At 41.8% G+C, this 27,906-nt stretch overlaps 1 protein-coding gene across 2 annotated transcripts in view; it reads left to right on the forward strand.

The window, feature by feature from the left end:
- The window catches only part of USF3 (upstream transcription factor family member 3), a 44,436-nt gene extending 34,414 nt beyond the window's left edge, over nt 1-10,022 (forward strand). For both annotated transcript variants that reach the window (XM_032631247.1, XM_032631245.1), the window contains exon 7: nt 1,687-10,022. In XM_032631247.1, coding sequence (XP_032487138.1) covers nt 1,687-8,117 — 6,431 coding nt within the window. In that variant the 3' untranslated portion in view covers nt 8,118-10,022. The remainder of the gene's footprint in view (nt 1-1,686) is intronic.
- Nucleotides 10,023-27,906: the final 17,884 nt, after the last annotated feature.

Consider the following 27,906-nt stretch of genomic DNA (forward strand, 5'->3'; position numbering starts at 1 on the left):
CAATCGAGTTACCCTAGGGAAAAGGGAAACTTGAAGAAATACAAGTTGCAGGCGGTTCAGGAAGAGCTGAACAGCCAGGCCAGGGGTTGGGGCAGCACCCGAGCCCCCTTAAGTCCGACCGTGTTGTCATCGCGGTCGTGATCCTTTCTTTGGTTCTGTTTTGTATCTGCTCTCTCTTCTTTTCCCAGCAGCTTCCTCCACATACTCACTGTCCACGTGACAGTCTTGCACAGTGGCCACAGCAGTGCTCTTGGGAGTCAGGCCCACCTGGGTTTGAGCCTTGACTTCCTTTGCTCACTCAGTACCTTTGGCCAGTTACTTAACCTCTCCAAGTGTCAGTTTCCCTGTCTTAAAATGAGGATAATCATAGCATCTATCTAGTCGACTTTAGGCAAATTATATAGCTACTCTGAACCTGTTTCTTACAGCTAAAAGTGATGATGACAAAGGTGTTTGTCCCATCTCGTGGTTGTTATGAGGATTAAAAGAGCTAACACAGGTAAAGCACTTAAAGCGCAGCACAAGAGTAAATGCTTGATAAATGTTACCTGTTGTTGTTGTTGTTGTTATTATCATTAAATGAGACAGTGAATGAAAAGTGCCAGGCATAGAGTAAGCGCACAATAAGTGAGAACCATCTTCTTTATTCTTTGGTCCATGATAATTGTCCTTTAATTTCTAACGTCCATAGCACATTGGCATCTTTCTCCTGTGGCTTTCTTTAAATAGCTGAGAAAAACAGTCTGATAGTCTCAGCTCCTCCTTGTTGGAACAGAACTTGTTACTTCAGGCTACCTCATAAGGTACTGGCCTTGAGGATCGGCTGCCTTTGGCGGAGGGAATGGGGGAGAATACCTACTATGGCACGGCAGGTGGGGATGTACAGGGTCACAGAGCATACATACCAACAGCCAAGGCTGACCCTTAGTATCCGTGGTTGAGGCTGTCTCCTTTAAAACAGTGTAGGGCATCACGGACATCTTCATTACTCACTAGCATACACACATTGGCCCTACCAAGGAAAAAGCAAGTTTCACTGGTGGTGCTTTCTTCAGCACTCTCCCATCTTACTTCTTACATGTTCTGCTTGGTCTCTGTCGTTTCAAAGGGTAAAATAGAACCAGTTTAAAGCCATTTATAAAAGAGACTGTCGGGAGTTCCCTGGTGGCCTAGTGGTTAGGATTCTGGGCTTTCACTGCCGTGGTCCCAGGTTAAGTCCCTTGTTGGGGAACTGAGATCCTGAAAGCCATGCAGAGGGGCCAAAAAACAAAAAACAAAACTCTCTGTTACCACCATAAAGTAATGTTAGTTATTACAACATTTAAATTCTATTATATTGATATTCAGTGTTATTTTCCTAGCATGTTACCATGACATCAGTATGTCTTTCCTTGCTGCCCTATTCTGAATTTTGGAATTTTGAGATTTCTACATTATGAGTAATTTCTGACCTTTGAATCGTTGACCTTTAAAGATACATACTTTTCAAAGGATTAGGATAGAGATTTGAGATACCATTCTAAAAAGAAGAAAGAACTTATATTAGAAAAGAGTTGAAGATTCTCAATTGAGGTATTTAGAATGCTAAAATTAGTATTCAGTAGTTTAGTATACAGCTGTTTCTTAAATTATTATAAATATTGACACTTAGAGGTAATTTTTTCATTTTTGTTTTTGATATTGTAGCTGAAGAAATTAAAAAGCTACGTAAACAACTGGAAGAAATTCAAAAAGAAAATGGCCGATACATTGAATTACTAAAAGCAAATGACATATGTTTATATGACGACCCCACAATCCACTGGAAAGGAAATCTTAAAAACTCAAAGGTCTCTGTTGTTATTCCCAGTGACCAGGTTCAAAAGAATATCATTGTTTATTCCAGCGGGAGTCAGCCTGGTGGAAATAGCCAGGGAACAGCTGTTCAGGGGATAACCTTTAACGTTGGTCATAATTTACAGAAGCAAACTGCCAATGTGGTGCCAGTACAGAGGACTTGCAATCTTGTGACTCCTGTGTCTATTTCTGGAGTTTACCCTTCTGAAAACAAGCCATGGCATCAGACCACGGTTTCTGCATTGGCTGCCAACCAGCCTGTTCCTCTTTGTCTTCCTGCTACCATTTCTGCTCAAAATATTCTTGAGGTTTCCACCTCTGAAAGCGAGTCGAGTGTACTTGGTGCCAGCAGTGGCTCACTGATGACTGTCCCTGTCGGGCCTGTACCACCCCAGCATCATTCATTGCACGCATGTCTAAAGGATCAAAATTCTTCTGAAAATAAGAATGGGCAAGAGAGCCCCAAATTATTGAAGAAAACAGTCCCTTGTGCCACAAGCATCTCCTCCAGCTGCTCAGCAACTGCCACTAAAGGACACCAAGGAAGCAAGTCCTGCTTGAGCGTACAGGAGTGCAGAAGTGACTTTCAAACCACCTTTGTTGTTTCCGTTGCCACGACAGTCTGCTCCCAGCCTCCAAGATCTGCAGGTGATTCTTGTCCAGCGAGCATTAGCAAGGGTGCAGACTTGACAAGTGTTACCGCGGTGGTGGCCCCATCTGCCCCTGGAGGAGGGGAGACCACCACCCCCGTGAGCACCCTTTCTGCAAACCCTGTGGACAGTGGTTGGACTCTTTCTTGTTCTTTGCCTTCTTCAGCTGTTAGTGCTTCAGATTTGAAAAACATTAATAGCCTTACCCGAATTTCCTCAGCTGGAAACACGCAGACGACGTGGACTACTTTGCAACTGGCGGGAAACACTATTCAGCCCTTAAGCCAGACACCATCTTCTGCTGTGACTCCGGTATTAAATGAGTCTGGTACTAGCCCCACCACGGCCAACCACAGTAGATGTGTGGCTACAGGCGTCAACTTGAATAATTCCTTTCCAGCAGATGGGCAGCCAGTTGAGCAAGTAGTTGTAACCTTGCCTTCTTGTCCATCTTTACCTATGCAGTCACTGATTGCCCAGCCACAAGTTAAATCTCAGCCTCCAAAAAGTATCCTTCCATTGAATTCAGCAATGCAAGTGATTCAGATGGCTCAGCCAGTTGGGTCGGCTGTTAACGCAGCTCCTGCAAATCAAAATGTTATCATTCTTCAGCCACCCAGCACCACCCCGTGCCCAGCAGTGATGAGGGCAGAGGTTCCCAACCAAACAGTAGGTCAACAGATAGTAATCATACAGGCAGCTAATCAGAACCCTTTGCCACTCCTCTCCGCTCCACCTCCTGGTTCTGTTCGACTCCCTGTCAATGGAGCCAGTGCTATCATAGGGTCTAACAATTCAGTGCAAAATGTTTCGACCCCACAGAGTTTTGGAGGAAAGCACCTTGTCCACATATTACCAAGACCTTCATCTTTATCAGCATCTAATTCAACACAAACTTTTTCTGTAACCATGTCAAACCAACAACAGCCTCAGACGATTTCTTTAAATGGACAGCTCTTTGCTTTGCAGCCTGTGATGTCTTCATCAGGAACTACAAGTCAAACCCCTATGCAAATTATTCAACCCACCACCAGCGAAGATCCAAATACCAATGTTGCCCTGAATACATTTGGCGCTTTGGCCAGCCTCAATCAAAGCATATCGCAGATGGCTGGGCAAAGCTGTGTACAACTGTCTGTTAGCCAGCCTGCCAATCCTCAAACTGCTGCAAATAGTCAAACCACCCCAGCTAACTGTGTTTCATTAACAACAGCTGTAGCATCTCCCATGACAACGGAGAATTCAGCCACACTACCCAGTACGTATAATCTAGTGACTACTCCCTCAATGAACACTGTAGCTTGTTTGCCTAACATGAAGCCCAAAAGGCTGAATAAGAAGCCGAGTGTCAAGAAACACGTAGCCACTAATAAGTCAGCCTGCACCCTGAATCCAGCCAGAGATGTGGGTAAGTTAGACTGCCCCAGCACCGAAGGCTCCACAGAGCCATCGTGTAATGATGGACTTCTGGACAGCCTCCCTGGTGTGTTACCGTCGGTCACTATGTCCCAGGTAAATAGTGTGAGTGTTTCTGGCTCACATTCTTTGGATGTTCTGAATTCTGAATCAGTGATACCTGAGTCCATACCCAAATCTAAGTCAGCAGAAGAGTCTAGCTCATCCTCCCAAGAATCTGTAACAAGTGAACATTTTACAATGGCCCCAGCAAAATCCAAAGATTCTCTCCCCGTTTTCCAACGAGAGACATCTCAGGATAAGCCACCAACTAGTTTGGCACTGCCAGATGCTGCCAAATCCTGCACTTCAGCCAACGTGTTGATTTCGTCTGCGAACGATCCCCACGTTTTGGTTTCTCAGGTTTCTGATTTGTCGTCTGCCACGAGCACTGCAAGTACTGACTGTGTTTCTGAGGTAGAAGTCATTGCGGAACCTTGCAGGGCTGAGCAAGATTCATCGGCTACAGTGCAAACCACAGGTCTCTTAAAGGGGCAGGGTTTAACTGCACTGCTATCCGGTCTTGCTAAAGAAAAAGACCCTCAGAAATCACCTCTTTCAGTCCAGGTGGACCATCCCGACTTTTCTTCAGAAAATTCTAAAATAGTCCATTCAAGTGTTGATTTACATCCCAAACAGGAGCTATTACTGATGAGCAGTGATGACAGAGATCCAGGACAGCAGCATTCCTGCATCTCTGATCAGGAGGTTATTAATGGTTCTTTGCTCACCAGTAGGCAGGCTGACTCCCCCATGTCGACCAGCTCTGGCAGTAGTCGTAGTTTCTCAGTTGCATCCATGCTTCCTGAAACAACTAGAGAGGATGTCACCAGCAGTGCAACGACTAATACATGTGACAGCTGTACCTTTGTAGAGCAAACTGATATAGTTGCTCTTGCAGCAAGAGCTATTTTTGACCAGGAGAACCTTGAGAAGGGAAGAGCTGGCGCCCAGGCTGATATAAGGGAGGTTCCTTCAAAGCCTTCTGAAGCATCCTCTTTAGAGGGAGACCAGCCTTTCAAAACCCAGATATCTAAAGAGAATGGCCCAGGACAGGCAGAAGCGACACCAAACGAATTTAATTCTCAGGATTCCATTGAAGCAACTGTGGGTCGGCCCCTTGAAAAACCAAGTTGTTCTATAGGGATGAAAACATCAAATGCCTCTTTACAGGTTTCGACTTCTCAGCCACCGAGCATCGCCAGTTTAAGTGTGAATAATCTTATCCATCAGAGCAGCATCAGCCATCCTCTGGTCAGCTGCGCTGGTTTATCCCAAACTTCAGAGCAAACAGCTGTTCCCGCAACGGTGAATCTGACGGTTTCATCTAGCTCCTATGGCGGTCAGCCTCCTGGCCCATCTCTGATGACCGAATACTCCCAAGAACAGCTCAGTACTATGGCTGGTACCATACCAAATCCACAGATTCAAGAGCCACTCTTAAAGCCAAGTCATGAAAGCCGTAAAAACTCTGCTAAGCGTGCTGTCCAAGATGACCTTTTACTGTCTTCAGCTAAACGTCAAAAGCATTGTCCGCCGGCTCCCCTCCGGCTGGAAGGTCTGTCCCTGATGAGCCAAACTCCAGACAGCATTTCCGATCAAGCTCAAGTGATGGTTAGTCAGATCCCTCCCAACTCGTCAAACTCAGTTGTGCCTATTAGCCACCCAGCACATGGAGACGGCCTTACGCGGTTATTCCCACCTGGTCACAACTTTGCGGCCCCCGCGTTGAGGCAAACTGAGGTTCAGTGCAATTCGCAGCCTTCCGTGGCTGAGCAGCAGCAAACGCAGGCCAGCCAACATCTGCAGGCCCTGCAGCAGCATGTGCCGCCTCAAGGGGCGCCTCACCTGCACAGCAACCATGTGTACTTGAAGCAGCAGCAGCAGCAAGCGGGGCAGCTAAGAGAGAGGCATCACTTATATCAGCTGCAGCATCACGTACCTCACGCGGAGAGCTCTGTCCACTCTCAGCCCCACGTCCACCAACAGAGAGCCCTGCAACAGGAAGTCCAGATGCAGAAAAAGAGGACTCTGGTTCAGGGCACTCAGGCCTCTCAGCTTTCTCTACAACCCAAGCACCATGGAACCGACCAATCCCGACCCAAGAGCGGTCAGCCACACCCCCACCATCAGCAGATGCAGCAACAGATGCAGCAACACTTTGGAAGCTCCCAGCCGGAGAAGAGCCGTGAAAATCCTTCCACGAGCCGCACTCACCATAACCATCTCAGTCAAGACATCATGCACCAGCAGGAGGTGGGAAGCCGGCAGCAAGGTGCGGGGCTTTCTTCTGAACACGTATCTGGGCATAATCCAATGCAGAGGCTTCTGACATCGAGAGGCATAGAGCAGCAAATGGTGTCCCAACCGAGTATCGTGACGAGACCTTCAGACATGACTTGTACTCCACACAGGCCAGAGAGAAATAGAGTTTCAAGTTACTCTGCGGAGGCACTCATTGGAAAGACATCTTCCAATTCAGAGCAGAGAATGGGTATATCGATTCAGGGTTCCAGAATTTCAGATCAGCTTGAAATGAGAAGCTACCTTGATGTTCCCAGAAATAAGAGTTTGGCCATTCATAATATGCAGGGTCGTGTGGACCATACCGTTACCTCAGATATCCGCCTTTCTGACTGTCAGACATTTAAGCCCAGCGGAGCCAGTCAGCAGCCCCAGAGTAATTTTGAAGTACAGTCTTCAAGAAATAATGAAATAGGTAACCCTGTGTCATCCTTGAGGAGTATGCAGTCCCAGGCTTTTCGAATTAGTCAAAACCCTGGTCCACCACCAATTGACCGCCAAAAGAGATTACCTTACCCACCAGTTCAGAGCATCCCAACAGGAAATGCTGTCCCACCAAGGGACAGTGAAAATACATGTCACCAAAGTTTCATGCAGAGTTTACTTGCCCCTCACCTGGGTGATCAGGTCATTGGGAGCCAGAGATCACTGCCAGAGCATCAGAGGAATACACAGTGTGGTCCCACCTCTGCAATCGAATATAATTGTCCCCCAACTCATGAAAGTGTCCATATTAGAAGAGAGAGTGAGAGTCAGAATAGGGAGAGTTGTGACATGTCCCTGGGTGCAATTAACACCAGGAACAGCACTTTGAATATTCCGTTTTCGAGTTCTTCTTCCTCAGGAGATATTCAAGGTCGAAACACAAGTCCCAACGTTTCTGTACAGAAGTCCAATCCCATGAGGATTACTGACAGTCACGGGACCAAGGGCCACATGAACCCTCCAGTCACAACCAACATGCATGGGGTGGCAAGGCCAGGTTTGCTGCATCCGTCTGTGTCTCACGGAAATGCTGACCAAGGGCCTCCTGTACGTCAAACTAGTTCTTCAGTTCCCCAGCGATCAAGGCATCCCTTGCAAGACAGCAGCGGTTCCAAAATTCGTCAACCTGAAAGGAATCGCTCTGGAAACCAAAGACACAGTAATGTCTTTGATCCAAGTCTTCCCCATCTTCCTCTGTCTACTAGTGGCAGTATGATTCTCGGTCGCCAACAACCCACTACAGAAAAGAGAGGAAGTATTGTTCGTTTCATGCCTGATGGCCCACAAGTACCTAATGATAATTCAGCGCCTGACCAGCATACCCTATCACAAAATTTTGGTTTTCCGTTTATTCCTGAGGGTGGCATGAATCCACCAATAAATGCGAATACTTCTTTCATTCCACAGGTTACTCAGCCTAGTGCCACTCGAACTCCAGCCCTCATCCCTGTAGATCCCCAAAATACTCTCCCCTCCTTCTATCCCCCGTACTCTCCTGCTCATCCTACACTGTCCAATGATATTTCAATCCCCTATTTTTCTAATCAAATGTTCTCGAATCCTAGCACAGAGAAGGTAAACAGTGGAAGTTTGAATAACCGATTTGGATCAATTTTATCTCCTCCCAGACCTGTTGGTTTTGCTCAACCAAGTTTTCCTCTTCTCCCTGACATGCCCCCAATGCACATGACCAACTCTCACTTATCCAATTTTAATATGACATCTTTGTTTCCAGAAATAGCCACAGCTCTCCCTGACGGCTCAGCAATGTCACCTTTGCTTACGATAGCAAACTCCTCTGCCTCGGACTCTTCCAAGCAGTCCTCAAACAGACCTGCCCACAACATAAGCCATATTTTAGGTCATGATTGCAGTTCAGCTGTTTAAATACTGACTGACTATACATAAATGTAATGGGTGAGATTACAAATGTATTTGTGTGTGTATTCACGCATGTGCACAGGAAGAGAGAGAGTGTGTGAGTGTATCTCCTTGTGTTTGTATAATCAACTGTCAGTTATCTTCTGAATGTAGGGAAGCCGTGTCAGAGATGAGGCAAATACTGGGTCGTCGAAAACAAATTATCTTTCATTTTTAACTGCATGGTGTACTTTTTAAATTTTCCAAGCAGATTTACATTTTCAAGTTTGATCTGTAATCTGACATTCCCTAGATATTAATCGGCTGGAAGTTGAGGGAGATCATCTTGGTGTGTCCTGGGTGGTAGGAAGGAACCTAGATTTTTAAACTTGATTGTTGATAATTTGTAAAATAGTTGAGCTGATTGAGTTGCTTTCCAAAAATACAGACAGTTCGATATAACACCATGGCTCATAACCAAGTACGGGCCAGTGTCAGCATCTAGAACAGTTTCTTACCCATGGCAGGTGTTGAATTAATGTAGAATGAATGTCCATGATTCAAGTCAAGCAGTTAGCAAATAAATGAGTTGTTTGATCAACCTGTGTTCCCAAGGTTTGGTTTAGGTAGAGGCTTCTTTCTTAATTATAACAATTCATAAATTATCTGAATGTCATGTCTTGTTCTCCAAATTAGGGAGCCGTGTTATCCTTTAATGTGCCAAGATCCTGTAAAAGCAAAGGTCTTCCTTAAACAAGTAGCCTTAAAAGTGGAAAGCTAAAAAGCAAAGTACATAGATGTTCTCCATTTTGTACTTGCATTTTGCATCAGGCCATAAGGATAAAAGCAGTTGTATTGTGGAGTTTTGCATGTGTTCAGTTAAAGATTGTTTGATCCATTGAGTTTTGTTGTAGAATTCTCTCCTATTTATTTGATCTCGAAATAAGTTCTTTTATATTTGTTTAATCATTAGGGACTGATCAGTAAATAGCGCGTTTGGAACCTACACAGTTATTTGAGCCTTACTTTTAAAATATTTCTGAACAGAGTCTTAAGCTCTGTCAGTATTTTCATTACTGATATTTATATTTAAAATATGGCATTGTATATTGCATTATTACCCTTCATAGTAGAATTACAATGAGAAGATGAATTTGTTCATTATTTTTCCTGATGGTAGATGTGAAATGGTGCTTCAGAACATTGTCTTTGCATATGTCCATGTGTGTGTGAGCGTGTGTGTACTCGGACATAGATTTTAAAGTATAAACTGGCTCTTTAAAAATAGGCCTGCCATCTGAAAATGAGGAATTGGGACCTGAGACCTGCTGAAGTGTAGAAGAACTTGATGTAGCGTTTTTTAAAAGCCCCGCTGAAGTTAATAATGAATTTTAAAAATATATTCAAAATTCATGAATTGAATTTTGAAAATTTAATTAAAAATTAAGAAAACATATGTACTCACATTCTCAAGTCCATTAATTTTTGTTGTTGTTATAGTCTGCCAAAAATGGGATGGAGTGGGAGATATAAACTGTTCTGTCTACTCTGTTAGCAAAGTGAACCCATGGACCAGAATTTTGTGTTTTTTTCCTTAAAAAAAACCTCCTAAGGCTCGGTTAGAGCAGTTAACTCCAGTGAATACCTCTATTAAAGACTCAGCAAAAGGGTCATCTGTGCCTCTTCAACTGTTCTCACCAAATTTTCCCGTCTCTTCCTGCTGCCAGCTGAGGCAGCCTCCTGGGGGCAAAAAAAATAAGAAAAATGTATTTTCTCCCTTCAAAACGCTCACGGGGAGGAATAGGAGAGCATCGTGAATTAGTTACTTAAACAAGACATCAGATAAACACAGTAGTCAATTGAGAAAAAACGTGAGGTTTATAACTTAAAAAAAAAACTAACTGGGGCTTCCCTGGTGGCGCAGTGGTTGAGGGTCCGTCTGTCGATGTAGGGGACGCGGGTTCGTGCCCTGGTCCGGGAGGATCCCACGTGCCGTGGAGCGGCTGGGCCCGTGAGCCATGGCCGCTGAGCCTCCGCGTCCGGAGCCTGTGCTCAACAACGGGAGAGGCCACAACATTGAGAGGCCCGCGTACCGCAAAAAGAAAAAAAGAAAAAAAAAAACCTGAGTTTTAAGCTTTAACATTCAAGTTTTTCTTTGTTCTTGAAAGGTCCAGTCTGCTAATTGCAAGGACTGGTTTCAATGTGTTCAGCTATTCATTCTCCCTCCCTCCCTTCTTCCCTCTCTCTTTCTCACCTTGTCTTTGTCTATCTGTCTCCCCCCTCCTCCTCCTGTACCCGCCAACACACACACAGTGGCTGTTGAGTTCTGAAGAACTGGGGACTGTTAGAATTGGAACTAAGGTAACAGGCTAAGAAGAAGCTCGATTTGAACATTCAGTGGAAATGCCCCAAGCCTGGTACTTGCAGATATTTCTCTGTTGCCTCGATTGTATTTTTCTGCTCAGCTCTGTTCAGAGGTAGCATTTACATTCCTCAGAGCTTTCATTCCAGGAATATAACACTTTGATCCCGAAAGAGTCTCTACCCGCTAAGTAAGGCTTATTTGACCATTGGAGGAAAGATATGACCATCTGCAAATAATTTGGCTCCTGCTTACATGTAGCTCTAATTATCTTACAGACATGTATGTATGTAAGAGATCATTTTATACACAAACTCAATTCTGAAAGTGTTCAGAGCACAGTAATCTTACTTGATTTATAAGCATGAGTATATGAGGTTTTTGTTTTTTTTTTTTCAGTACGCGGGCCTCTCACTGTTGTGACCTCTCCCATTGCGGAGCACAGGCTCCGGACGCGCAGGCTCAGCGGCCATGGCTCACGGGCCTAGCCGCTCCGGGGCACGTGGGATCCTCCCAGACCAGGGCACGAACCCATGTCCCCTGCATCGGCAGGCGAACTCTCAACCACTGCGCCACCAGGGAAGCCCGAGTATATGAGATTTACCAGCAGTATTAAGTATTTGATAATTAGAGCTACATGATCTGGGGGAGGAAATTTATTATTTAATATCTAATGAGCTCTGGATATAATTTTTGGCAAAGGAATGGCAGAGAACATAGTCAATTTTTGTTATAGTAAATTTAATGTTATTCATGGCTTGCTAATACATGTCTATAGAATGTAAAACCATTTCCACAGATAAATTTGTAATTTCTAGAAATACACTAAGTTAGGTAGGAGTCATAAGTGAGAGTCATTGATTAAATTGTTTCTCTCTCTTGTAGTGTCATTGATCACATAGAATCAGTTTCAGAAAGTGGTTGATTCCTCTAGACATTTTACACAGCAACTTCTGATGAGGTGAAAATTTTCAGATTTCTCATCATGTAAAAACTTCTAATGTGTCAATCATGGATAAAAGAAATCAACTTTGATGTCATTTTTTTTTTTTTTTGGTACATACAGATTGTTTCGGGGTGTTTTATACTGCTCCAGGAAGTTTATTTTTAAGACCTTTGGGGTGTACTAGAGATGGCACCCTTTTCCTAAGTAAGGAATGCAAATTGCAGAGTGATCATACTTTATAAAATGTAATGTATCAGAACTTTGGGAAGAGAAGAACGAGGAAGGAATGTTCTTTTTCAGAGATTTTCAGTCACATATCAGGGTGAACTGCAATGAGGATCAACTTTTAAAAATCAGGCTTCTTAATATACAAAATTATTTAAACATTTTAAAGATAATTCATTTGCCTTGCTCTCGCCTTCTAACATTGGCCATTTCATGGAGAGGCTAAGATTTATACTCCAAAAAAATGTAGAAATACATTTTAATGGGAGTGAAGTTTTTAAAATTTGAGAAAGGGTAAAGACTCACTAATATGCATCTTCTTAGCTTTATCCTTCCTTTGATACCTGAGTACTTAGGCTCTTATTTTCTTCCGTCTGTTCCATGTCAAACAGGTGGCAGGGAATCTGGTCATTTCCTTAGAAGGATGATTACTCCTCTGCCTTGAAACATTTATTGAGTCCAGTGTCTATTGGATCGGTGTGTGATAGGGACTCATACTTCCAAATCAGTGATTCCCAAAGGCCTGCCTTTGGAAACCATTATATCTCCTATTTTATTAAGGGGCAACAAGAATTTCTCAAAACAAAAGTAGTTCACGACCGACTGAAAATGTTTAATGTGCCATATAGTTCTGTCCCTTGTTTGGGAGAGTTTTTTTTGTTTCCCCCCATGGAGGAGTAAAGAAAGGGCAAATGTGGTACCAAAATCAGACGGCTTTGGGTTGATATCCTTCGGAACCTGGAAGTCGTTGTTCTAATTCTGTTGTCTCTCTAAATCTGCCTTTGCCCAGAGATAATGACCTATGGCTGTGTATTTCCAGAGGGCAATAATAAATGATGATTTTATGATACCTTTATGCAAATTAATGGCCAGAAATTAGTTTCTTCTCCGATACCTTTTTGGCTGAAGGATACCATTTCTCCTTCCTCCAGAGTTCAACAGAAAGGGGTCCTTTTTTTACTTAACAATATCCTCCCTGCATTCTACACTTCCTGTGTGAACCTAAGAGTGTTTCTACTAGAGTCTGTGGGGGACATAAGGTTCAGATTGAGGCCATCCAGGTGTTCTGGGAAGAAGTGTTGAGGAACTTCTTGGACACAGAGCTTCTTAGTTGTGCCCACATGCCACTACCCTGAGACTGCACTTTACCTGCAACTGTGCCTCTGGTCCTAGGACCAGCCATTGGGACATACTGCTCACTCACTCCTCTGTTACAGCAAAGGACCGGCCGGGATGGTCCATGCTGTGTAATCAAACACCTAGACGACGAGTACAGCTGATGTTTCTCACTGTTGCCTTATCATTCTCTGAGCCATCTTTAAAGCCGATCTTGTAAAACACTTAGTAGTTAGATGCAAGACGCCTTTTAAACTCAGAGCTTGTATGTGGTGGCCATTCATTCTTCTTTCTAGATTTGCACAAACCCTGTCAACTGTAATCATTTTCTGGCGCATGCCTGTGTTCAGATGCTTCATAAACGTGAGCCAACCTGGGTTGAAAATATTGGGGATAGTATCCAAATTGGTGTTATTTTGAATGACCGCATAACCTGTCACTAGGGATCTCATGAGACATAGAAGACAACTCTTCATTGGTTAACACTTTTTTGAAAAGATGATTAATTTTTTTCCCTCAGTTGTGTGTACAGCTATACACCATACTATGTCATAGGAACTTAAAGTTTACTCCATGTCAGTCCCCTCTTCACTTTTCTGGACCTCTGTTCCTCCATCCCCTAAGTCTTAAAACCGTTTTTCATCTGTGAGGCACTGGACATGACTATATTGGTAACTTTTAGGGGGAGTTGAACTGTTGATCTTCCAAGAAGAAAGGGACCAGACAGTGTTGCTTAAAATGCTGCAGTTGTGTTACTGTGAAGAAAAGATTTGCTTCCACTTTCAACAGGAGATTATATATATATACACACACACACACACACACACACATATATTCATTTCAGTAAAAGTGGGTGGAAAAATCTGAGAACATAGTTACCTTCACAAATTATTTATAGATACACTGGGTGAGAAGCTTACTGTAGGGCAGTCACCAGAAAAAAATCTAACTGTAGTGCTTTCAGTAGTGTATGTAATATTTGTAACTATTCTCACGCCAGCAATATCTGCTGTGCACTGTGTCCTATTACTGTAAATTACCTGGTTTATAATCCTAATGGGAACTAATTTGTTTTGTAATAGAATCCAGAGCAGATATGTATAATATGGTCAGGATTGTCCTACAGTTGTAAATAAGAATAGGTCCTGTTTATTTTGACATCTTTTTACAAATGCATTGTATTAGGGTGTGAATATTCTGAACCATGCTCTTGTTTAAAGTTTTGAAATTTTTATTGGTAAATGTAACATTTTAATGGTTGTAATAATTATTTGTATAGATATGAATATAGTATTTTATTTAAGAAAATAAACTTTGCATTTTTGCATTGTGAATTCTGCCTTTTCTCATCATTGCCCGTGTGCCGCTTCAAACCTGGCATTAAAATGATTCGTCTTACATACTGAAGGTTCATGTTCAGGTAATCTTTAAATTTTGCCAAAATGTCTGAAAATGATACCATGACACATTTCCCATGGGGTTGTGTTTCTGATCAACGAGTCAACCTCAGATAAATCATAATTATGATCAGCGCTCTATTTTTGGAGTAAACTGTACACCTCTATATTTATTGTAAAAAGTAGAATTTCAGATCTGGAGAGAATTGATAGATGATTCAATTTAAACTCTCCTCCTTGTGTATTTGTAGTGGCAGAAACTGAAGCACAAAACTTTGGGACAAGAATTAGGTCTTTCATTACAACTACCCACATCAACTTGTCACATCTCACAAGCATGAAGTTTGAGGGGAAAAAATAGGTTGCCGAGGATCTTGTGCAGTATAAAGCTATGTAAAGTTTAAACACCTTTAAATCAAACAATGTATTCTTTGGGGATAGCCTACAGATGTGGGAAAAATTACAAATTGAGGGGAAATTCCCCGGCAGTCCAGTGGTTAGGACTCTGCACTTTCACTGCTGAGGGCCTAGGTTTGATCCCTGGTCAGAGAACTAAGATTCCACAAGCCACATGATGTGGCCAAAAAACAAACTACAAAAATTATAAATTGAGGAAATGAGAAACCCAAAATTCAGGATAATAATGGATACTTCTTAAGAAAGGAGGGAGGGAGAAGGTATCAAGAGAGGTACTTCAAAAACACTGGTAGGGGACTTCCCTGGTGGCACAGTGGTTAAGAATCCGCCTGCCAATACAAGGGACACAGGTTCAAGCCCTGGTCAGGGAAGATCCCACATGCCGCGGAGCAACTAAGCCCGTGCACCACAACTACTGAGCCCGCGCTCTAGAGCCTGCGAGCCACAACTACCGAGCCCATGTGGTGCAACTACTGAAGACCGCGCGCCTAGACCCTGTGCTCCGCAACAAGAGACGCCATTATAATGAGAAGCCCGTGCACCGCAACGAAGAGTAGCCCCTGCTCGCTGCAACTAGAGAAAGCCCGCACACAGCAACGAAGACCCAATGCAGCCAGAAATAAATAAATAAATTTATACAAAGAAACCCCCAAAACATTGGTAGTTTCTATTGAATCTGAGAGCAGATGCTCAGGTGTTCATCTCACTTACACCTGACATTTTTGTCTTATGAATGAGTAAAACATGTCCTAATATTAAAACAGGTAAAATGAGGACTTTAGAGAGCATTTATTTCACATGTTCTCCGGGAAATTAGTGCTCACTGTATTTTCCTGGTCTAGCTTTTTGCGAGTTCAGGTTAAAGCTCAGTATTCTATCGAGGGTTTAGTGTTCTTTCTGCTATTGCCCACTGCCTCTCATATGATAATAGATGTATCATATATTTTGGTTATACAAGGAACCCTAATATGCTGTAAAGTGCATACAACCTATAATAGTGCAACCACTGTGCACAGATTCAATATCCCTAAATGAATGTGCAAGTTATAACAGCCAAATAGTTAACGTTTTGTTAGCTTTCCAGTTTAGTTAGATGTTTGAGGGAAAGTGATTTTAGTAACTTATATCTCTTTAAAAAGCTATCCAGGGAATTTTCACTTTTGGATAGAATGTAATAGCTAGGGGCATGTTATCGATCCCACTGCACCACTAGAACAAAGAATAAATTAGAAAATTATGTTTAAAAAGATACTAAAACCCATCAAAATAAGAGGACAAAATTCCTCTGACTGTATAAATAGATCTGAACAAAACAGAGAGAAAAGGCCTCCCTAGGTGAGGTGAGACCTCTGGCCTTTCTATTTATCCCCTGGGGACATTGGATGAGTATGGGTTGAAAAGGCAGAGTGAAAGCTCCCACAGTTTTATGAAGCTTAGGAGACAAATGCCTGCTAGATGAAGCAGTCTCACCTTCAAGACACTGAAAACCAGAAGCGAACTGCCTCTAACTACAGCTGCATCCCCGTTCTCACCCAGCTCAGCTCTCTAACAGAGGAAAAGTGTGATTCCCTTCTGGTGAAAAATAACACAACTTCAATCTTTGCTGTTCGTTTATGTACAATATCCAGGAAATATATACAATGTCCAGAAAAATGTGACCGATAAAAAGAAGAAAAGGCAGACATATGATAGAGAAAATCAGCAAACCCAAAAGTTGATTTTTGGAAAAGATTAAAAAGAAAACAAAAGAGCTCCTAAGAAAGACTGATCAGGGAAAAAAAAGAAAATATAAATTACCAATAAAATGAATAGAAAAGGGACTTCACAAAAGATCATACAAAAATTAAAATCATAAAAAGATCACTTACAACATTATGCCAATATTATTGACAACTGAGATGAAACGGACAAAATTCCTGAAAAATATGATTTACCAAAAGGAACACAAGAAGAAATAGAAAATCTTTATACCTCTATACCTGCTGGCCAAATTGAATCTATAATTAAAAACCTTCCTACTAGGTATTATATAATTCCATTTCTATGAAATGTTCAGAATAGGCAGATCTAAAGAAACAGAAAGTGGATTTGTGGTTACCTAGGGTTGGGGAGTTTGGGAGAAAGTGAGAGGTGGCTGATAGTGTGTGTGGGGTTTTTGATGGGGGGATGATGAAAATGTTCTAAAATTGATTGTGGTGATGGCTGTACAGCTCTGTGAATACACTAAAAACTGTTGAATTGTACACTTTAAATGAGGGAATTCTATGGTATGTGAATTATATCTCAATAGCTGTTTTGATTTTTTTAAAGGTCTTCCCACAAAAAAACCCTCAAGCCCAAGAGATCTTAGTGGGGAATTCCTCTAAATGTTAAAGGAAGAAGTGATACCAATCTACCCAAATTCATGAGTAAGAGGGATCATTTTCAAACCTGTTTTAAGAAGTTAATATAACCTTGATACCAAATCTGTCACAACATTATAGTAAAAGAAAATTATAGCCCAATATCCCTAATAAACATAGTTGTGAAAATTCTTCTCTTTTTTCTTTTCTGGCTGCATCATGGCTTGCGGGCCAGAGTTCCCAAAGAGGGGTGGAACCCGGGCCCACACAGTGAAAGTGCAGAGTTCTAACCACCGGGCCCCCAGGGAATTCCCTGAAAATTCTAAACAAAATGTCAGCAAATCAAATCTAGAGATATAAGAAAAGAATAGTACATCGTGACCAAATGTGGTTTATTTCAGGAATGCAAAGCTGTTTTAACATTTTAAAATCAATTTATGCAGTTCATTGTATTGACAGAATAAAAGATTAAAAAAATATGGTAACTCAATTACCATATTTTTAAAATATGGTAACTTTTTAGTTGATAAAATTCAGCATCCATTTATGGTAAAAATTCTAAACAAAAGAGGAAGAGAAGGGAGCATTCTCAATCTGATAAAGAATTTCTGCCAAAAAGTCCCCAGTAAACAAAACTACAGCTAATATCATACTTAATAATTTCTCCCAAGTTGGGATCAAGACAAACATGATCAGTGGCAATTGCCACTGAAATCACTGCAGGGATTTTTTTTTTGCGGGGTGGGGGGGTTGGAAATTGACAATCAGATTCTTAAATTTATATAGTATTTAATATAATAATTATATAAATGTGAAAGTCCTAGAATAGTCTAGACTATCTTACAAACAAAGTTAGAGGACTTAAACCACCAGATTTCAAAACTACTCTAGTAGGGTAGATCTTAAATCCTCATCACAAGAAAAAAAATTTTTTGTAATTATGTATGGTAGCAGATGTTAACTAGACTTGTGATGATGGCTTCACAATATATACAAATATCAAATCATTCTGTTGTACACCTGAAACCAATATAATGTTATATGCAAATTATACATCAATAAAAAATTTTTTTAATTACTATAAAGCTCCAATAATTAAAACAGTGTGATATTGGCACAAGGATGGACAGTAGACCAATGGAAGGGAACAGAAAATTCAGAAATAGATTAGACACATATAGTCAAATTGATTGATGATAAAGGTGCCAATTCCATTTCAGTGAGTAAAGGATGGTCTTTTCTGTAAATGGGCTGGAGCAAGTGGATATCAGTACGGACGGAGAAGAAGCCCTAGACACCTGCTCCCCGCCGCCACCTCACATGATAAACAAACATTAATTTGAGTCGGGTCAAAGACCTAAATGTAAAAGGTAAAACACTAAAGCTTCTAGAGTAGTGCTTCTTAAAATGTAGTCTCCAGCCTCCCTGGGTTTCTCTGAGACCCTTTTAGGGAATCTGTGAGGTCAAAATTATTTTTATGATAGAACCAAGATGTGACATGCCTATATACTGTGTCGACGTATGCACTGATGGTGCAAAAGCAATGGTGGGTAAAACTGCTAGTACTTTAGCACAAATCAAGGCAGTGGCACTGACTACTACGCTAGTAGTAATAGTCACTGTATTTTTTTTTTTTTTTTTTTGCGGTACGCGGGCCTCTCACTGTTGTGGCCTCTCCCGTTGCGGAGCGCAGGCTCCGGACGCACAGGCTCAGCGGCCATGGCTCACGAGCCCAGCCGCTCCGCGGCATGTGGGATCTTCCCAGACCGGGGCACGAACCCGTGTCCCCTGCATCGGCAGGCGGACTCTCAACCACTGCGCCACCAGGGAAGCCCATGTATTTTTAATCATCATAAAGTCATAGTAAAAAAAAAAAAAAAAACCAAAACAACGTAGTTTAGAATCTCCTTGATGAAGCAACAGAAATTAACAATTTCATTCAATCTTAACCTTTGAGTATGCTTCCTTTTAATATCCTTTTTAAATATTGTGTGAGCACATGGGAAGCAAACATAAAGCACTTCTGCTGCAAGCCAGAGGATGGTGGTTTTCACAAGGAAAAGCACTGGTGTTAAATTACAGGATGAACTCCTGGTTCTCTTTATGGAACACTATTTTTAGCTGAGAGAATGACTAAAATCTATAGTTATTCAGACTTGGGTATTTGGCAGACATTTTCTCAAAAATGAATGAAATGTACATGCACTGTTTCCACTACTGTGAGCTTGACAGGTTCCCATTAAGACCTCTCTGATGAGATCAGTAGTGATCTAAATGAATAGTATATGTATACACATGTATATAATTAATAATTCTATAATTAAATTTGTAATATTTGAAAGGTTTGCACAATTCAGTGAGACAATATTTTCCAAGTGACTGAGGCATGCTGTTACAAAACCATGCGTGGGTAAAAAGATCCATTCGAATTGAAAGATAGACCAATGGATTTTAACATTACAAAACATGAAAAGTTCACTGATATGGTTTTGGATTCCACATTGCAACCAATTTTGGGAAACTACCATGTGTTGAGTTTTGGTATAGTATCAAAGAGAATATCTACAATTATCTAGAACGGCTGCTCCCTTTTCCAACTATGTATTGCTGTAGGGCTAGATTTTCTTCGTATGCTTCAAGCAAAACACATACTGCAGAAGAGTGAAGGCAGAAACCAATATGAGAATCTAACTACCTTCTATTAAGCCAGATATTAAATGGATTTACAAGAATGTGAAACACACTCTTCTCACAATTTTTTTTGCTTTGGAAAATATAGTTATTTTTCATAAAAGATGTTACAGTTGGCCCTCAGTATCCTCGGGTTCCATATCTGAGGTTTCAACCAATTGTGGATTGAAACTATTTGGGACAAAAATTCCAGAAAGTTCCAAAAAGCAAAACTTGAATTTGATGCATGCTGGGAACAATTTACATAGCATTTACATTGTACTAAGTATTATAAGTAATCTAGAGATGATTTAAAGTATCCAGGAGGATGTGCATATTTTATATGCAAACACGATGCCACTTTTATATAAGGGGCTTGAGTATCTGTGGATTTTGGTACAAGGGGGTCCTGAAACCAATTCCGCTCAGATACCAGGGGAGGACTGTATTTGTGTTATGTAATGAGTTTATTATTATCTTTAAATGAATTAATAAAATTTGTAAACTTTCCATTTCTTAGTTCTAATGTGGTAAATATTAATAGATATTAACTCACATAAACATAATAGATATTAACTCACAAACAAATTAATAGATATTAACTCACATATTAACTCACATAAACAATAGATATTAACTCACATAAACTCTGGGGGGTCCTCAACAATCTTTGGGAGTGTAAATAGGTCCCAAGACCAAAAAATGAGAACTAGTGTTCTAGAAGAAACCACAGGAAATATCATCTGACTATAATATAAAAGAAAAAAATAAGTTAGATTGATTTCATTAAAATCACAAATGTCTCTTCAGCAAGTCACAGACTAGCGAAGATTATATATATCAGAAAGAAAAAGACTCACAGCCAATTTAAAAAATGGGAAAAGAACTTGAAAAAATCCTTTACATAAATGGCCAAGAATTCTATATAAAAAGGTGCTCAACATCAGTAGTTATCAAAGAAATGCAAAATAAAATACAATGAAATACCATTACACCTCACCCAGAAAGTCTAAAATTGAATGAGCTGACAAATGCCGAGTGTTGGCAAACGTGGAATAACTGGAACTCTCATATGATGCTGATGAGAGTGTAAACTGACACAACCACCTTGGAAAACAGTTGGTAGTATCCTGGAAAACTAAAGACTTATCCCATGACTCAGCAATTCCATAGTGTACTGTGTATATACTCTGGGGAAAATGTATGTATAAGTTCACCAAAAGAAATGTATAAGAATGTTCATAGAAGCTTTCTTTACAGGTGGCCCAAAACTGAAAACAACCCAAACATCCATCAATAGGAGAATGAATAAGTGAAATGTCATATATTCACACAATGAAGCTACTGGTTCCCACAGACAACTCTCACAGACATTACGCTGAGTGAAAGAAGCCAGACGAAAAGGAGTACATACTGCATAATTCCATTTATATAAAGTTCAGGAGCAGGCAAAATTCATCTAGGAGGAGAAAAGTCAGAATAGTGGTTATCTCTGGGGAGGGATGAACTTGGAACAGTCACAGTGATGTTGGAAATGTTTTCTTTCTTAATGTGGGTGGTGGTTACAATGGGGTGTGTGTGTATGTGTGTGTAAATATATCTGTAAAATATATGTAAAAATTTACACATCAGTATACACTTATGATTAGTGCACATTTTGTACATTACTGAATATACTTTAAGCCTAAATAAAAAGGTTAAGAAAAAACTATGGAAGTCTGATCTGATGATGTTGGTTTTCTCATGATAAATTTCTTGAGTCAGCCAAACCTAAAAGTTATTTTACTGTCATTCTTCAGCAAAAGAAAAGGCCAAGGCACTATTTTGTATCTGGCTCCTGTTGCCTGGCTATGTGACTTTGAGCAAGTGGCATAACTTCTTTGCATCTTAATTTATTTGCTGGTGCGTTATCTGTCCTGTCCAGACCACAGGGTTGTTGTGAAGGACAAATGAGGTTTTATATCTGAAGAGGTTTCACATCGTTGCAAGGGAATATTTAAAAGTAAAGTGGCGATTTCTTTCCATGACATTCCTCATTTCTGTTGCCCTACATGGGAGACTGAAATGCAGGGCTCCACTAGCATGTGGTTTGTTGGTCAGTATCAATACCTCTTTTGACCTTTTCGTCTTCCTGTGAGAAATTAAGGACACAATTCCAATTTGCTACCTACATAAGTTCAGAAGTCAGGTAGGTTGCTTACCTAGTATCAATGTGCCACTTAATTTTTCACATGACCATATAAACTACCGATTTGGGGAAGATGTGAAAATCCAGGTTTTAACTAAGTGTGTGCTGTGCAGGTCTGGTTTGGGTGGTGTTTTCTTACATTGCTTTATCACATTCAAATCTGTGGTTTGGAAAGAGACTGAAGCCTAATAGTAGTGGTAGAGAACTTACTGCTGCAGGGACGTTTCCTTCTGGGAACTTGTGATTCAATTAGGTTAAATCCCATTTCAAAAAAGAAATGTTGCTGAGTGGCAAATATGCAAATTCACATTAATTTTTTTTTTTTAAGCCTAAGAGACAGCTTAGTATAGGAGAAGAAAATTGGCTAGTATGTTGGTGTTTCAAACGAAGTCGTATTGGTTTTTTTTTTTTGTCTTACTTCTGGACAATTTAGAAAATTTTATCTCCATTATCATTGTACCCCCAATTGAAGAATTATGATTTCCCAGTTCAACGCAGGCTCGTTCCTCTGCCTCAGTTTGGTGGAATGGAAATACTCCCAGCCACCAGGAACAAAGATGGTTCAGCCATTGATGGGAGTCATAGATTCTGCCTGACCTATTGGACCAGGCATAGACTGGTTTCAGAGGCAGCTTTGGAGGACTTTAGGACTCTTGACAGTATTTTGAGTCTCTGAACATGTTTTAGGAAATTTAAAAACCCACTTATTCCAGGGACTTCCCTGGTGGTCCAGTGGTAAAGAATCCGCCTTCCAATGCAGGGGACGCAGGTTCGATCCCTGGTCAGGGAACTAAGATCCCACATGCTGCAGGGCAACTGAGCCCACGCAGCACAACCACTGAGCTCACAGGCCTTGACTAGAGAGCCTGCATGCTGCAAACTACAGAGCCCACAAGCTCTGGAGCCCACGAGCTCTGGAGCCCACGCCACAACTAGAAAGAAGCCCGCCCACCACAATGAAAGATCCCACACACCTCAACAAAAGTTCCCGCATGCCTCAACAAAAGATCCCGCACGCCGAAGCTAAGAGCCAATGCAGATAAAAAACAAAACCAAACCAAAAAAACCACATTTCTTATGCCTGTGCTTTCTCTCCACTGTTAATTTTGTTTCTGAACCAACAGGTTCCCAGTAGAAACCTGACACCTTATGCTACATATATTTCAATTTAAAATGAATCTTTGGGTCTACAGCCCTTTGCCAAATGCAGTCATTGAATGTATAAAAAGGACTTTGGTCCTTAACTTTACAAGCTTAGAAACTGAAACAAGAGTCCTCTGAATCCTGCTGTTCCAGTTTAAAGAGCCAAAATGATCCACAGCTGCAGTTTTATTGGTTGACTTTCCTAAAGCACGATAGGTTTCACTGTCACTCAGGTTCATATAACAGACACATCTTCTGAATTTTGGAAAAACCTTTTCTTTTTGTTAATATGTTCAAGGGTTATAGAATTCTAGGCTGTGTGTTTTGCATATATAGATACATGAACAAATAAGGGCTGCAACACCATCCACCTTCCCTGTCTCTGTTCTTGTTACCTGAACCACCCATTCCTGACTCTTAATCCAGGCTTCTGCACCTTTCACTTCATCTAGTGGACATCGACTTCTCTAAGTTTCAGTTTCTCTGTCTGGCAAATGGGGATGATAGTAATAATACCGACTTCATGGGGTTGTTGGTGGTGAGTGTTTCAGGATCCAGCATGGAATGTATATAAAACCCTTGGCAGAATGTCCGATGACAAATGTTTGCTGTTTTAATAATCGGTTCTAGGGGCAGCAATTTAGGGGCCTCACATCTAGGGATAAAAATTGCTGATAATTACTTGGACTTCCTTTGCGTCTGTACCTAGTAAGATTCTTCTAAGGCCATTCTCTTCTTGGAGCTCTTTGCCCACTTATAATGAACAAGTTACTTGTTTCATGCATCTCTCCCCTTTTGGACCATAGACCCCGTGATTGAAGAGACTGGGTGTTTTGCCCATTGCTTTGCCCAGTTCCTCACAGTGCTTGGCCCAGATATTTCTTGACTGACCATTGACTGAAGCAGTATTTCTGACTCTATGTAAATGAACAGAGAAATGGTGAGGAAGGAGAGGATAAAGGGGAAATGGACCTCCTAAAAAGCAGGTTACTTTACAAGGTATCCCACACTGAGACAGAAGCCTAAACCTTAGGCCTGAATTTGTCCTCTTCCTCAAAGGGACCTGCCTAGAAATGGGTACTGAGCCTTGTGAAACTCTCAGATAAGCAATGTAATAAAAATCATAAAATGCAGGACTCACCTGGTGGCACAATGGATAGGACTCCGTGCTCCCAATGCAGGGGGCCCGGGTTTGATCCCTGGTCAGGGAACTAGATCTCACATGCATGCTGCAACTAAGAGTTCTCATGCCACGACTAAGAAGCCCATATACCACAACTAAGGAGCCCATGTACTGCAACTAAGGAGCCCGCTTGCCGCAGCTAAGACCTGGTGCAACCAAATAATTAATTAATTAATTTTTAAAAAAGTGTACTTATAAAAATAAATCATAAAACTCAAATCAACATTTTTCTGTGTTGGCAACATTAGAGCACCTTAAAAGAGAGAGCTTTTGAATTATTATGGATAGTCTTCTGTTTAAAGGACTTAGAGTCCTAATTCACAAAGAATGTCAAGAGTTTAAAAAAAAATATCAAGAGTTACAGGGTTAGAGGAAATTAGGGGCCCAGGAGCCAACCATAGTGGGATTGCACGTTCTGGGATGAGAAATGAGACACCCAGACATTAGCATGACTGAAATGTGATATAACTTCAAGGCTATTCTATGATGGTTAGCTATTTTTCATCTCCAATGAAAAGGATAAGGCTTAGATGACAGGGAATGAAAAAAAGGTAGGATAAAACCATGGGGTTTTTAAAAATTTAGTTCAGGAAAAATCATGAAAACTTCTAATGTAGAGATATTCAGAAAGAACGCAGAGCTCCATTTCCCTAAGACTGGAGGAGCAAAGGGTAATTCTTTGTCAACATTGGTCACCACTTAGCCCTCCTTGTACTTTAATAAGAATAGTAAGACCCTACTTCAGGAAAACCATATGATGAACTGCAAACCCCGCCCCCCTTGGAGTTCACAGGGGTCAAAAAAGTCTAAAAATCGGTTTCTTTTTGCAGAGGAATCCCGTCCAAGTGAAAACTCTATTACTATGGCCTTTTAGAAACTCATTGAAAAAGGCTGATCCATGACCCTCGCCAAGCTTATTTGAATTCATGTGTGTTAAGGCCTAAGATTCAGCAGGTCATTAACCTTATTGACGATGGTGCCTTAATATTGAGGAGACATTTGAACTTAGCCACAGAACTATATCTTGTCCCCACCAAAACCGTGGGCAATTAGTCAAATCCATTTCCCCTGCCTTCACCAATCAATGTCATTTTAAGGCTTGCCTGTTCTCCAAGAAGCACGAGGCCCAAACAAGAAACTGCCTGAGTTGCTTTCCAGGAATTTGGAGCAGGTTGTATCTAGCTCAGCTGAGCTTGTTGAAACTAGGCCGGACCACTGACGTTCCAACTGGGCATGCGCGAGTGTCCACCCGTGACCTTTGGAACGTGCAGAGGCCCGTAGCCTAGCTAAGCCTGCGCAGCATGGTGATGACGGCACGTTTTCCCAATCACCTTTCCCCGCCTCCCCGGCTTCGAACGCTCGCGTGCCTCAGAGCAGCCTGCTTCTTCATTCCTCGTCCCATAAATACCCCCGCCTCCTCCCTTCGGGGTGGAGGGTTTGAGATTTGTTCTCGCGTTTTCTCCCTTGGCTGCCTTGCGGATAAGCCCTGTCTTTGCTGCAGACGTCAGTGTCTCCGCGTTTTGGTTGCGGTGCTTCAGGTAAAATGAACCCGGTTCCCTAACACCAGCATTTAAAAACAAAGCAAAAAAATGACTGTAAGCTGGGCAAAATTATGGTAAACATAATTTTGGGTTTTACGTTGCTTCAGGCAGAAGCTAGTTGTATCTTTACTCATAACGCTTTTCCTCAGTTTCACCAGGGGACATTAGAATCATTTCAAAACCAGAGCGACCCTCCCAGGCTTCCTCTGGGACCTGTTTTGTCACCCGCAGGCTGAAGTCCCTCTTCATCCAGGCTTTCCCTACAGAACATTTGGTGATAAGGGTCGGGGGAAACGTTTGCACCTGGCATCCCCTGGACTGTAGTAGCTATAGATGCTGGAGAGAGGAGGAAGTCTAGGTTTTCTTTGAGATTCCCAGAGTAGAACTGGCAGTAACGAGGTGTGACTTTATACACAGCCAGACTTTCCACTTGGCCCCAGCTTTGGCAGCAATTTTTCATCTGCGTTGGAGTATTAACGGCCAAAGACGATGAAATGCAGCAATTAAAGGGCAAGGAGGGGGGCTGGGAGGTGTGATAATTCTGGGCAGTTTCTCTGAAGGTAAAGAGACCTCCCAGCCCCTTCAGGGCCTCCTGGAACTGAGGACAGGAAACAGCATAGCTGGTTTCAATGAGGGGCCCCCTTGGGCGAGAGGTGCCAGCCCAGCAGGGAGACCTGCTCTGGCCCTGCCACCCTGCAGGATTCGAGAGGTGCAGGTGAGGACCTTCTCTCTGCGGGCACAGCTCCAGGTGCTCTACACAGCTCCACCTTTGTCACCTTCATGTCGCGTCATGTAGATGTGGCAATAAAGATCAGAGAGTTCCAGCAGATTGCACAAGGTCACACAGCAAGCAGGTGAACATATGTGGACTAAAGTCTGATTCAAGAGTTTTTCTCGGATTCAACTGTTCCTTCTATGAAGAATGTTTCTCTTTGTTTTTCCCTTTTTCCCAAGTTTTAGACAGAGAGACTGTCTCCCAGGAGGAGAAACATTTGGGTATTATTTGTTTCCCCGACACATGCATTTTGCGACCCCACGGGACATTCTGGTGGCAGCTTGGAGCTACAAAAGAAGAAGCTGCCACTCTCTTTACCCCAGGAGCTGACTCGGTGATCTCCTTCAACCATGGAAAGTCCCTTCCCCAGATAGACTCTGGTTTTCCACTGGCTTCTCCTGCTGCTAAAATAAAACCGGGCTAATCCCTCAGCCATCCAGTGTTAACAGGTGGGGCTGCCTCCCCAGCATTTGTCAGAGGTGTGAAGAGGCCTTTTTTATGTGTGGTTTTGCCCCTCTGGCTGCCACACCTCTGTCCTCCAAGGGAGCTGCTCTTATTACCCTGGGCCTCTCTGCCAAGAGCCTCTTCTCAGTGGCTGGCTGGCTCCCGTTACCCTCCTGTTGGACTCAGCTTTCAGAGTTGCCTTCCCTTCTCTTGTGAAGAGAGAAGTCCATGAGGACAGACAAAAGTCACACAGGCCTGTGCTACATGTGGATGAGGGACCACTGTGAGTAACTGTGGCTGCCTCCTCCACCCCGAGTTCCTATCAACCCTACAGACGCAGCTGAGTGACTTTCTTGTTGCCTCCAACCATGCACAAATCAGCACTATAGAAAAAGCTAGCAACAGGTACATTTAGAATTGATATTTATAAGAGCAGGCTTGGTCTGGGTTTTTCGTCCTGCTGCAGAGAACAAAACTGACCACAACGTGTAAGTTTGTAGCACAAGACAGACTTTGTCAGAAAACGGTCAAGAATACAGCAGCAGAGTCCATCCATTTCTCTGGGGCCCCTTCCCCATTTCCATGGACATATTTCCCAGACAAGCTACCGAACGGGTAATGTGTCCTACAATTTATTCACTTCAGGCCACAGGGCTGCTTGAACAGACTTTGTCGTTTGCATTCTGCACCACCCCACACCCCCGCTTTTTTTGGATTTGAAAACTTTTAGTGCATTAAAAATAAAAGAATTAGGTCAAATCAGCCAAGTTAAACAGGTTCGAAATTTATTTTAAATGTTAGATTGATACAACCATTTAATAGGTGGCCTTCATATGGCCTATGGAAGCCAACAATTTTTAAGGAATAAAGAATAACAACACCAATTATGAATCTGGGGGCATTTTAGAAAAAAATCATAATGTTTCATTGAAAGCATCTTTGTGTTCTTAAAATCAGGGAAAGTTTGCCATTCAAACTTCCAAAATGTGTTTTTGAACATTATTTTAGAGAAAATTATATATATATATTTTAAAAAGAATGAAGGATCCTTCTAATGAAGGATCAAG

This window comes from Phocoena sinus, chromosome 4 (genome assembly GCF_008692025.1).
Source record: "Phocoena sinus isolate mPhoSin1 chromosome 4, mPhoSin1.pri, whole genome shotgun sequence".
Taxonomy (NCBI): domain Eukaryota; kingdom Metazoa; phylum Chordata; class Mammalia; order Artiodactyla; family Phocoenidae; genus Phocoena; species Phocoena sinus.